Source organism: Artemia franciscana, unplaced genomic scaffold, assembly GCF_032884065.1.
Source record: "Artemia franciscana unplaced genomic scaffold, ASM3288406v1 PGA_scaffold_49, whole genome shotgun sequence".
NCBI classification, from domain to species: Eukaryota; Metazoa; Arthropoda; class Branchiopoda; order Anostraca; family Artemiidae; genus Artemia; species Artemia franciscana.
Window position 1 is genome coordinate 472,101 of NW_027062689.1, and position 13,184 is coordinate 485,284.

Genomic DNA, 13,184 nt, shown 5'->3' on the forward strand with positions numbered 1-13,184 from the left:
GCCCTTTGGGGCTTGTGATTTTATGGTATCTTATACCCTTTCTAAAATAGACAGGCTTCGATTGCACAATTCTAGCCTAACATTCTAGCAAAAATATTGTGCCATAAAATGCTTTTAGAAAATGGGAAAGAGGGAGCAAATATTTTGTTGCATAGTAGCTCGACCATACCAGGCAATTTAAAACTATGGCAATTTATTAAGCAGGATGAGTTAGGGAGCCAAAAAACTCAATCAGTAGCACAGGAATCATTAATATGGTATCTTAATATCTGCTTTATGATTCAGGCAATATTAAAGATCTTATAATTAACATCAACTGAAACTATTTCTTAAATATTAATAAATGAGCTAAATTGGCCCTAGACAATATGAATTATTAATATGATATTTTACCGGCTAAATTATCACTGGTAGGTCAGTATTATGTGCACTTGGAACGTAAAACCTTAAAAAACAACTATGGTATGACATTTTGACCGGGCATTCAAGCGTTTTGACCTTGACTTGTAACGGGTTTAAAAAGTTCATCTTTCAGGAGTAGGAAACACAAAATTAAGTGATATAGAATTTATTTAATTAGGGAGGAAGGGTACATAGGTAGTAGTTCTCGTGATGAATAAGGATGCTTCCAAGTCTTGTTAGGCTGGGAAAATATTAACAATAAAATTTTAGTTGTTCATTTTACCACTAAAAATTGCAAGATATCAGTCATAGTAGTATATGATGATGATAATATATTTATTTAACAACAACAAAAGCAATTTACATACAAAAATCAGTATAATTCGCCCAAAACCAAACAATTGGCGTGGAATGAACTGATAAAAAACATTTATACATACAATCGTTTGATTTCACTATAATAAGAAAAAAGAAAGAAAAAAAGCCACTTCGGAACCGACTTACGGAGAATAGGGACTCAGATGAATTTTACTAGCAGTTACAGAAACAAATAGACAAGATCCCTTGCAAAAATATGAATTTTTAATTGGGGATTTTAATGTTTGGGCTGGAAGGAAAAGGATAGATTTTATCATAGCCAAGGAAAAATTGTTGTAGAAAAAAAAAAAAAAATAGCCACGGTTATAGACTGCTGTAAAACTGTAGGTATAACAATCAAGTTATAATAAATAGTTCTTGGTCATAAAATAGCCGATAAGTTAACGAAGTATCGTACTCATATGATGATAAGATGGCCAACCATATCGATTATTTTATCTTAAATCGAAGACCGGCAGGATCGATGCTAGATACTAAAGTACATAGGATTGATGTTATTGATGTAGAGATCATCATTTAGCAATAACTCAAATACAAGTTTATTGTCTAGGTTTTATTAGAGAAATATGTATTTTTGTAAGACGTATAAGTATGTGTTTTTCGCATCATTTTAGGTTATGAATAAGACAAATTTGATGTTCCTTCTTAAATCTATTATAAAGAAAATGCTCTCCGAACCTGAGAACTAAAAACATTTTTGTCATTAACTATTACTTTCGCATTTACCAGATTAGTTCCGATAGAGCCTCGGATTGGAGTCAAAAGGCCCTTATTATGCCCAGTTTCAGAGCAAGAAGTGTAATTTCATTTTGAGAAAGAAACGAGTTACAATGTCATTTCAATAACCATTGCTGATGTACTGACAGTGCCATGGGACCGAGCTTCCTTTAGTGACAAGACAGACAGTTTTTCTAATCTCATTCGCAAAACACTTTAATTTCATTTAATCTTATTTGCCGTAGAAAGTAAAACCAATAGTTTACTGGACATTTGGGTATTTGTGTCGTTCACATTTAAATGTTTTCCCAAAATTAAATAAGGCCATAAACGAATTTTTCCACCTGTCTAGTCGTGACCTATCTAATTTTTTTTCCCATCAGAAAAAGTCCAATAATGTTATTACAAACAATCTTATTAAAGCAACAATAGCTACAGAGTGAGGGTCGATTCTTTGATATACACATTATTAAGTGAATAATACATTATTAAGTAGTTTTTTTTCGGCAGCTTTGCCAGCCATTTCACGTAAAGCAATTAAGAATCCATAACTCATTTCGCATTTATCAAACGTGAAAGTACTTTTCTAAAAACTAGAAATCAAATAATTTGTCAACAAGAAAAAATTGTGTTTTGGAACTCCTCTTACTTATGACCAAGGCTTTAACCTTCAGGAATCTCTAGTTTCAGTCAGCAGACAATTTATGAAAAATAGCAAGGAAGCTGGGAGGGAAAACGAATTTTTCTAAAGTCGTGACATGTCTAGATCATTTTCACACCGGGGAATAATAGTATGCCAGTTTTCAGAAACAATTATAGCGCATTCTTTAAGAAAAAAATTGGTTTTTTATATGTATTATATATATATATATATATATATATATGTATATATATATATATATATATATATATATATTTATATGTATTATATATATATATATATATATATATATATATATATATATATATATATATAATATATATATATATATATATATATATATATATATATATATATATATATATATATATATATATATATATATATAAATATACAAATTTATGACTATGCTGATAAAAATCACAGGCAATTATTTTCTTTTAATTATTCTCGTCATCACACTGATCTCCTATTAATTATTATATTAGTATTTTATTTCATCCGTAGCATAAAAAGAGGAATATTTATTTTCTTTTTGCAATCCACTTTCTAAGTAACTTACAGAAATAAATTCTTTCTTTGAATATTTCGCCATGGGCTCAAATGAAAGATGCCACACAACCGATCAAGCTCGCAAAGGAGTCTTGAGGATACTTATTCATCATATCTGCTAACAAGCATCGAATAATGACATAAAAACAGTCGTAAAACCAGAAAAAAACAAAACAAGAATTATCATTACATTTCTCGAGCCTCCGGGGCTGTAATCTATAGGGCTATACAGAATTAACAAGAAATATATCTTTAAAATGCTTCAAAGAATATGTAAAGAAAGGTCACTATAAAATGATAACACGTAGTTACATTTCTCGTATCTATGGAGCCATAATCTATGGGGGCTATGATGGCTATACAGAACAAACACGAAACACACCTGCCCCCAAAAATTTGTGAAGCAAGATCACAGTGACTTGGTGTTGCAGAGGCTTTTTGATGCATAGTTATATTTCTCGAATCGATGGGGCTGCACAGAATAAAGAAAAACATACCTTAACAACGACCGAAAGAATATGTGAACAAAGATTACATTGAATTTGTGGTGTATAGTAACATTTCTTGAATCTATAGGACAATAATTTATGGGGGCTATGCCTAATCAACAAGAAACATACCTTAACAATGCCCCAAAGAATGTGTGAACAAAGATCACAATGACTTGGTGTTGTATAGTTACATTTTTCGAATCGATGGGGTTGAGAATAAACAGGAACACTGGCTTCTACGTTACCTTGGCCAACGGCTGATCCAAGACTGGAGGCGGCTACGCCTCTTTTGGATCGTATAATGAGCCCTGCACTTGTTTGCTTGTGCAGGGTTCTTGCGTGTGTTCTTGCAGCAGCTGCCGAAACACAGTTGGTATGCTGTAAAAAATAAAGAATGAAATAATGGAAAGATACAAGTTTTTTTTGGTGCCCACGCTTTAAGGTTGGACCAAAAACTAATTGTGAGGCAAATGACTTTTATACCATTGCATCGACAAAACAAGAATCTACTTAAGGATAAATGAAATGCTTTTATATGATATTTTTAACTCCTCATGGTATAATTCTAATTATATTTAATTAACCTTTCTTACCTTAGACCCTCCAGCGTCAGGAATAGTGTCAACAAAATCTCACAGACAACTTAGAGCAGAGTTTTAGCATGGTTGTCCTCCCACTGTGGCTGAACAGACTGCTCCGCACTTCTCAAGTCCCGGTCATACTTCCGTTGTAAGGTGTATCTTGGTCAACGTCTTATGCGCCTACCCTCGGGGCACCATTTATATGCTGTATTTGGAAATTTATTCTCTGGGACACGAAAGACGTAGCCAAGGTAAGTCCATCTTTTACGTTTTAAAGGGTCAGTAACTAGTGGCTGACAGGTTCTCCGGTGGGCTTCTATGTTGATGACCCTTTCCTGTCGCTACACATTTCGACATTCCTTTCTTCTTCCTTATTTCCTTTCTAAATCTTGAATGTCTTTCTTCCTTGAATGAGTCTGATTCATCATTTAGGCTGAATAATACACGTATGTCTTGATTCAAATACATTCTACAAATTTATGTGCCGAACATTTTCAGTGAAGTCAGAGAGAAAGAGAGCGAAAAGTCCTTCCGACCACATGAAGAGGTACTTACCCCTGGATCATTTCAAAAAAGATTTTCAAACCAAGGGTGCAGAATGGCAGCTGAGGGAACGATACCACTGCTCTAATTGCAGATATGCTTTTAATTTTAAATAAAAAATCAGATTCACACGCTTACCTACACAAAGGTAATAGGGGATGAGGAATCCCCCTAGAAGCAATATTTCACGTCCCCCTTTCCCATAAACTATCTAGATAACATTGTCTAAAATCAAAAGCTCATTTAAAACCCCCTCCCCGACCACACACAAATTATAGTTAAAAGTATGCCGTTTTGCGGGGGTGATTTTCATTTTAAAGGATTACTTACAGAGCGTTAAATATAGGCTTTTAGAGGGGAGGGGGTTAAGAAAGTTGCGAGCTCCCTCATAGTTAAGAAAACCCTGCATAAGATGTTAAAAACGAACAAGAATGAAATAAAAAAAAGGGAGTTTTCTGAAATGAAAGTGCCAAGCAGAGTTAAAACTCAAAATGAATAGAAACAAAACAATAGACCAGGATAGCTGGCATCACACCCACTACTCTCTAAACTAGAGCTTAAATTTTACTTGATTGATAGAATAATTAGCGCCTATAAAATTCTGTAATTTTGGCGTGAAGAGTGCGGGGTTTAGGAGGGCGGCAACCACCTTCATATATGGGATAATTGTTATTCAAACTGGGTTTTAAAGTCATTCTTTATTTGAAAAAAAAAGCCATTATATTTTTCATTTAATTCAATTAATAAACCAAGTGACCACAAGAAAAGTGAAGAGCTAATTTAAAACTCAAATTAATCAGAAGATTCAATAAAAAGTTAATTCAGACTCAAAATATACATATATTACCCCCTATAAGTGTGGGGAGTGGGCTGAGTACCACTTAAAAATACAATATCATTTGCTCTTTTCTGAAACCAAAAAGATAATCTTAGAATGAAAGTTTTTTCTTTGTCAATTGCTTTTTCATAGATAGAAATGGAAAAAATCTAGTGAAACTAAACTGATGGCTATGGATGTACTGATATAAGGATAGAACAATATGTAATAGGGTCGCTCCCTAAGGCTCCTGAATAATAAAGATATTTATCAAAATTTGATAGGTTTTGATTGTAAGTGTTATCATTTGTCTTTTCTTTATATTATATTGTAGCGTAATCCTCATTTTTTGAGGGAATAAAAGAAAATAAATAAATAAATAAATATGTAAAAAGTTGAAAGAGGGAGGGGGACTCGGACCTGTGTGCCCAGTTGGTGCCCTATTAGAAAACTAAACATCCTTGCACAATTATCTTTTCATTAAGTTGCAACCTGGCCTCCTCCTCTGTATTTTAATTTATCATTTGAATGGATCACTAAAATGTATGAAGCTTCTGTCCTGAAATAGGAAATTTCCGAAATTTAGTAGAGATTGTAATGGCTACCATTTTGATTATAATGGCTACCTTGAAAATTCGTCCGCCCCATATGAACCTATAATTAATGACTTAATAAGTAACCTATAATTATAAGTAACCTATAATTATAGCAATCTATAATATAGTAAAATAAAAGTAACCTATAATTATAACCTATAAATGATAAGTAGCCTATAATTAATGACTTGAAACTCTTTAATTCCAACTGTAATGAACATCAGAAACAATTTGTAGTATGTTTACGCTTTGATTCTGACTTCTACATTGCAATATCAGCCTCAGATTTGTAATCAAGCATTTGAAAAAAATCTTTCCATATTAACTCAGCTAGAACTTAGAAGAGATTTGTCTTCCGAGTTATCTTACATACTGTAAAATGTACTTTGATTAAAAAAAAAATTATTTCATCCTTATGCTACTAATTAATGACTTCAGAATCCCTAATTATCAACTTCAATGAAAACAAAACATCATTTTTATACTGACATCATTTTGTACTGTAAAATGTGCTTTGATTAAAAAAAAATCATTTCATCCTTATGCTACTAATTAGTGACTTTAGAATCCCTAATTATCAACTTCAATGAAAAAAAAACATCATTTTTGTACTGACCACAATCTGATTTTTGACTTTTAAATTGCAACCAATAGGACTGTCAGCCCATCGCGGTTTCTAAAATTGCTGACATTGCTGGCACAAAAAATGACCGACGATCCGGAAGCCAATAGCAACAGGCCATCTGGCTGGAAAGCTATCATTTGGTAAATAGTAGATACCATAATGATCCACCCGAAGGCTGGAAGTAACTATATGATGAAGCTAAAAGATAAAAAAACGAAAAAAACCATGGGCGACATATCTCTTAAGTGAGATTATCCTAAGGCTTGGATTATGATAAAGCAGGTTAATAAATTCATGAGTGAATTAAGTTATGCCCCGGGATTTGCTTCCAGTGATGGGATAACTTGAAAGTGCTTCCATAAGGGTAACTCCCTCCCGGAAAGTTATGATGTTGGTAGACTTCAGGATGAAAATTGAGAGAAAAAAATTCGAGGAACAGTTGAGTACTAAACTTGAGAGTTTAAAATTTGACAATGTGGAAGATGGATGGAATAATTTCAGAAAAACAATTTGTGCAGTTGCTGATGGTGTCCTAGGAAAGAGTGCTAAGACTGCAACTAGGAATATTAGTGAAAAAGCTTTAGGTTTAATAGAGAGTAGAAGGGGTTTGTATAAGAATTATCTGAGTGATAGGTCGTATGAAAACAAAAGGAATGTAAAGAAAGTGGAGAAAGCATTAAAATATGAACTAAGGAGATGTGAAGTGGAGGCGATGGATAAAATTGCTTAGGATCTGGAAGACGCGGCTAGACGGCATATTAGTAAAATATTATACTGGCATGTTAATAAATTGAAAGGGAGTAGCCCATCCGGACTAGTCCCAGTTAAAGATAGAAATGGGGCCACAATTAGTGATAAGGGAAAAGTTAAAGAAAGATGGGTGGAACATTTTGAGAAGGTGCTAAACCGAGATACAGTTGCAGGAAAAGATATAGATGAAAATGAAAAAGTTTGTGATACCTTGGATGTGAAGGAAGATTTGTTTAGTGAGAAAGAATTACCGACAGTACTAAAAGGATTAAAAAATAATAAGGCCCCAGGTGCTGATAGTATGATTATTGAGTTTCTTAAATATGGTGGCTCTGAGGTTAGGAATAAGCTACTGAAGATTATGAACATGATTTTTGAAAAAGGGGAAGTACCCAATGATTTTAGGAAAACCTTAATTAAACCACTGTATAAGAAAGGTGACAAGAGTGAGTGTCGTAACTATCGAGGCATTAGTCTGGTCTCTGTAGGTAGCAAATTACTGAGTAATATGATACTTTTTAGACTGAGACATGCTGTAGACAAAGTTTTAAGGGAAGAACAATGCGGTTTTAGAAAAGGTAGAGGATGTGTCGACCATGTTTTCACTCTTAGGTTAATAATTGAGAAGTCCCTTCGTTGTCAAAAACCTTTGGTCCTCAGTTTTATCGATTATGAGCAAGCTTTCGATTCTGTTGATAGAACAGTGTTAACAAAGGTCTTATCGTTATATGGTATACCAGAAAAATACATTAAAGTGATTTGCGCTATGAACGAGAATAATACTGCTGCAGTTAAGGTAGGAAATGAGGTTAGCAACTGGTTTTGTATTAAATCAGGAGTTAAACAGGGTTGTGTTCTATCCCCCTTTATATGGATCATTTTGATGGACTTCGTCTTAAGGAGCACAGGAAAGGCAATTGGAGACCATGGAATCAAATGGGGAGGAAGAACGCTCCTGGACTTAGATTATGCTGATGATTTAAGCATATTCGATGAAAGTGTGACAAACCAAAATTAGAACATTGGAAGCTACAGTGATGACAGTGGTCAAATATGGCTCTGAAGCATGGGCACTCCGAAAAGCAGATGAAAATTTACTAGATGTTTTCCAGAGAAATTGCCTACGGATTGCTTTGGGCACCCGGCTGACTGACCGTATTTTAAACATTAGGATGTACGAAAAGTGAGGTTCAATCCCGCTTTCTGGGGCTATAATGAAAGAAAGGTTGAGATGGCTAGGCCACGTTCTAGGGATGACAGATTACCGAAGATTATCCTTTTTGGCCAACCGTCTGGGGCTACACGGAAAGCAGGTCGTCCTTGTCTGGGTTGGGGGGATGTCATAAATAAAGATTTAAAGGCAATGGGAACTTCCTGGGAGGGTGTAAAGAGGGAGGCTTTACATAGATTAGGTTGGAGGAGGAGCATGCGTAGCTGTGTTGGCCTCAGGTGGCTTGGTGCTGCAGTGAGTTATTAGTAGTAGTAGTAGTAGTATTAAAATTAGGAACACCTTGAGTGAGAAATAAAATATTTAAATCAAGTATTTTTCTTACAGATATGGCATCCAAGGGTAAGTAGTCTAGCTTATCCCACAACTGTTTCCACTTCATTGGCAACTGGCGAAGTTCTTGTTCCAATTTCGTAATTTCACTGTGCAAGTAAGTGAAAGCATCCGGTATAACAAAATCCACACTATCATACCTGGAAAAGAAAATTTACGTCTCGAATTGGCAGAAGAAACAGGAACATCAAAACAAGTAAATAAGTTTAAACCTTTAATCAAAGTTTAATTTTGACTAAAGCTAATTACTAAGTTCAAATTCTGTAATCAGTAAAAATTACTAATAAGCAAACAATCCCTGAGAAAAAATCCTTAGTTCTTCCCTCTAAAAGACTTACAAGGCAAAGAGCTGAGAAAATAAAGTATTAATTATTGATTATAAACAACATTATTTATATAATTTATATTATTATAAGTTATATGACGAAACAAATAACTGATTATAATTAATATTATTAATTATAAGTATATTATTATTGTTATTATTCCTAGTAGATGCCCTATAGTCTTTTCACATTAATGCCAACTATGAGATGCAAAAGCCCCTTTTTACCCTAAATTACCATCACTTTCAGTAGCTAGAGCACTAATAATAACAATAAGAAATTAATAACAATAATAATAAATTAATAACAAAGATAATTTCTTAAGCCAGAAATTACATTCATTAGGAGTAATGAAGAAGATTCCGCCACAGGAATGTACCATTTTTTTTTTATTTACATCCATCTTTAAGTGGTAACACAAAATAAAAGTCTGAAAAAATCATTTTCAGAAAAATATCGTAGTCATTTTTTTGAAAATGCATCCCCCCTGATGTTCCCAAATATAGTCCTAGCAAATACACAAAACTAAAAGAAAACGCTAAAACAATCGAATTATAACTTTATATTATGCAGCATATTTCGATTGATCATACTATCACGTTTTCTTTCGTACCTATCCGCATTTTCAGGTCATTTTTGGAGAATATTTTTACCGAAAAATTCTGTTGTGAGATGGTTTATACCTTAGTGAGATGGTTTTCACCGGGTAAAGAATTGAAGAGACCGGTTAATAAAGAAGACATCACGAGATACAAAAGCACCGGAGAAACCCGTTATTTAAGTATGTATCTAAGACAATCGGGGGGGGGGGCGTTTTGTCTGAAAAGGAACTATGATATTTAGCAGGAGCACTATGTAAGTTTGGTACTACTTATTTTTTGTTATTAACATGCTTTCTTAAGAGGGGACATAACTCTCAAGTAACATCTTTTGAGTTTGAATCATAAAAGAAAATGGAGGCTGGTGCGGGCTGACCATTTTTCTCATCCTTTTTCCAGTTGTATGAGAAATATTAATATTATTAATAATGAATAATATTATTAATATTATTATTAATATTATTATATTAATAAATATTAATATTAATATTATTGACAATCTTACCCAACAGTTACAATACGTCTTTGCGACGACGTGGCATAGTCTTCCATAGCCGATTCTTCCATTATTCGACGGTCTTCTGATGCCACTTCAATATCATAGGACGGCCAGTGGGATAGATTCTCTTCAAAATAGTAGTTCCAAATGCATAAACTCGATATATTGCTACATGGCCGAAGTATCTATGATAATTTAAGTATTAGTGAGATTATCATTATCAACAAAACACTGTTCGTAAATATTGGCTAGATTGAGAGCGAAGTACAATAGAAAAATAGATTTATCTGACTAGCCCCATCTGCTGATTCAATGATTCTATTCAAGGGTGCATCCAGGATTTTTGATCAGAGAGGGGGGAGGAGGAGAAAAAAATTATTTAGAGCTGAATCGACTCTGGCTGAGCTTACACAGCCACACAACTGACCCCCGTTCCAAATCAAATAACCAGCGATGCACCGGGTTGGTGGTTCTTTGGATCTAAATTAAGAGTATCAACTTGCTGATTTTGGGAGCCAAAGACGTCTAAAGTTGGGATACCAGCTTGCTACTTCCGGTTTCTTAAGGAAATGGATAATTTGAATCGATAGCATCACGAAATCTCCCTGAGATACGGTACATTAGCCATCAATGCTTTTTAGCAAAAATAAATGTTTAATTTGTAAGACTTTATATTTTTGATTCTCAGGGCCAGGAGGGCTGTAGTGTATTTCAACGAGGGTCTTACCCCTATTTTATTCTACCTTTACTCCTCACTTCTTTTTTTCTAGCTTTTCGGTTATAGCAAGTAACGATCCCACTGGGGGCCCTGCAAATATAGAAAAACTATGATGTAATATAGTCCATATTCATCGTTTTTAGATATCGGTAAATTTCTTTTGAGCCCAAATTAGTAGACTGCTGCCCCAACTTCCAACAAAAGAAGCCCAACCCAGGTACCGAAGCACTGACTTTAGTTTATCGAAGAAATCAAAGGGACTAAGTTTTACTTTCATGCAAATAGCAAGGACAAAACACAAACAATATTAATAGAAGAGAGGCCCTTCCTCTTAACCAATCCCACGCCATTGTATAGTCCATGCGCAACTTCCCACGTCAATATTCTTTTCTATGCAAACACCACAGGGACAGAGAAAGACTGCTTGTAAGAACATCTTACAACTCAGAAATGATTCATTCATTCTACTTGCTTAAAATTTCACACAATATATTCAACAGCCAATCAGGTTTCAAGAAGGCGGGGCTCTTTATCTATCCAGAAATAAGAAGAATGGAGAAGGCTTACGAAAAGGAGTCAAAAACGTAAGCCAACAAAATAAAAGCGCTTATTTTAAGATTGAATTACAGAAAAAAAAATTTTCTATGTCATAACATTCACTTTGTCTCAAGTTTTAATTCATTTTATTCTCAACATTTTATATCAAGTACTCTTTAGATTCTCACCTCATAATCTTCGTTGGGTAGGTAGAAAACATTATGAAATATTGGTGATTTAACATTCTGTATTGAAACGTAGTCGAACAATGATGTTGTGGAGTTCTCACTTTGGTACTGAACACGCTTTCCTGCAAGCCGACCACCTAAATACAGAATAACAGTATAAAAAAAAATATCAAAAACTTAACAAAGAGGGAAAAAAGAGAATGAGACTTCGGATATATTAAAACACCAATCGGGGAGGGGGGTATCTCTTATGTTAAGCACTGGATTAAACTAGTGAAGCTGTATTAAAAATATAGTTTAACGTTACCCCTTGGCTCATTAAAAAATTGTTATGGAAAGTGCTTGTCTTTTTTTCTGTCCGACTCCTGATGAAAAACTTACATGATGCTGTACTTTAAATAACTAAAAAATTTGTAACAGAGTGTATCACGTCCGATATGTCCATGGTATAACAAGGTATTTTTGTGAAATATGTACTTTTTATTTTAGTTGTGAACGCTTATATTGTAATGATAAACACTTGCTTCATGATGTTTGCCTTAGGCAATTCACACTGTTATCTAAATTATTTTTAATAATAAATGTTTGAATCCTTCTCTATGCAAGTGAAGTTGAGGATGGAGGGGGTGGTTAAAAATCCTTTATGGGATATACTGCTAGAAAACAACTCCAGTCGGTTTATAACTTCAATTTTAACGTCCACAAACACAACATGCACATATATGTGGAATATGAAGGTCATGGTTAATGGTTACACCAAAGCCATTTTTGGTGATGAGGGAATAAAAAATTTTGATAAGCGGTATATCCCCATTTTATTTGTTTCTAATGTACTTTTGAGGCTCAGAAGAATTTGTTTTATCATCACAGAGAGTGACTTGTAGACAAGAATCGTTGATTACATTCGTTTCCAAGAGGAGGGGTAGAATACTTGTGCTAAGTGCCCGTTAATTGCATTGCTAGATGCATTTAGGCTGCAAAATTTCGCTTCCATATCTATCACGGAGAGCCACATAAAGTAGAGAAATTATGTTCATCGTCAGGGGGAGGGGGCGTTGGTGGAAAAATTTGAGCTAATTAGTCTGCAAGATTTGCAGGATTTACAGTAGGATTTGTAGATTTGTTTTAGTACAAGCGGTTATGCAACATTTAATAGTAATACAACGATGTTGTATTACTGCAAAACGATGTTTTGCAATTCTCAATCAAATATTTCTGTGGGAGTCTCGGTGATGGGTATGTAAACTTATTGTCCTTACCATCAAATATATTAGGAACAAGTCGATAGGTAAATGAACCCCCCCTCCCAATTCTTACCTATGACCTTGCACTTGTTTTACTCAAGTTCTGAGTCCAACATTTAGAATATTCATAAACATCAACATTTCTGTACTACCCCCTTAGAAAATTTTTGAATCTTTTGAACTTTAAACTGTCTGTTCCTATGTTTATCCCGGTAAGTGAAAACTCACATACGAAGGCAAATAATTTTCTGCCATGGAAATAGCAAAATTCACGATGACAGGGCGTAATAGTAAAAGCTAGTGAGTTGTTAATGTCCTCAACGTTGGCCCATCCAATTAACTCTCCTTCTAATAGCTAACCACTTCCTGGTTCACGTAAACAGACAACTTTACCTTATC

General features: G+C 34.2%; 1 protein-coding gene across 1 annotated transcript in view; it reads right to left on the reverse strand.

Moving 5' to 3' along the window:
- The window catches only part of LOC136041890 (myotubularin-related protein 5-like), an 88,396-nt gene that overhangs the window by 16,392 nt on the left and 58,820 nt on the right, over positions 1-13,184 (reverse strand). Inside the window, 4 exon segments of the mRNA XM_065726682.1 lie at positions 3,331-3,579; positions 8,667-8,814; positions 10,105-10,283; positions 11,542-11,678. Of these exon segments, the coding sequence (XP_065582754.1) occupies positions 3,331-3,579; positions 8,667-8,814; positions 10,105-10,283; positions 11,542-11,678 (713 nt within the window).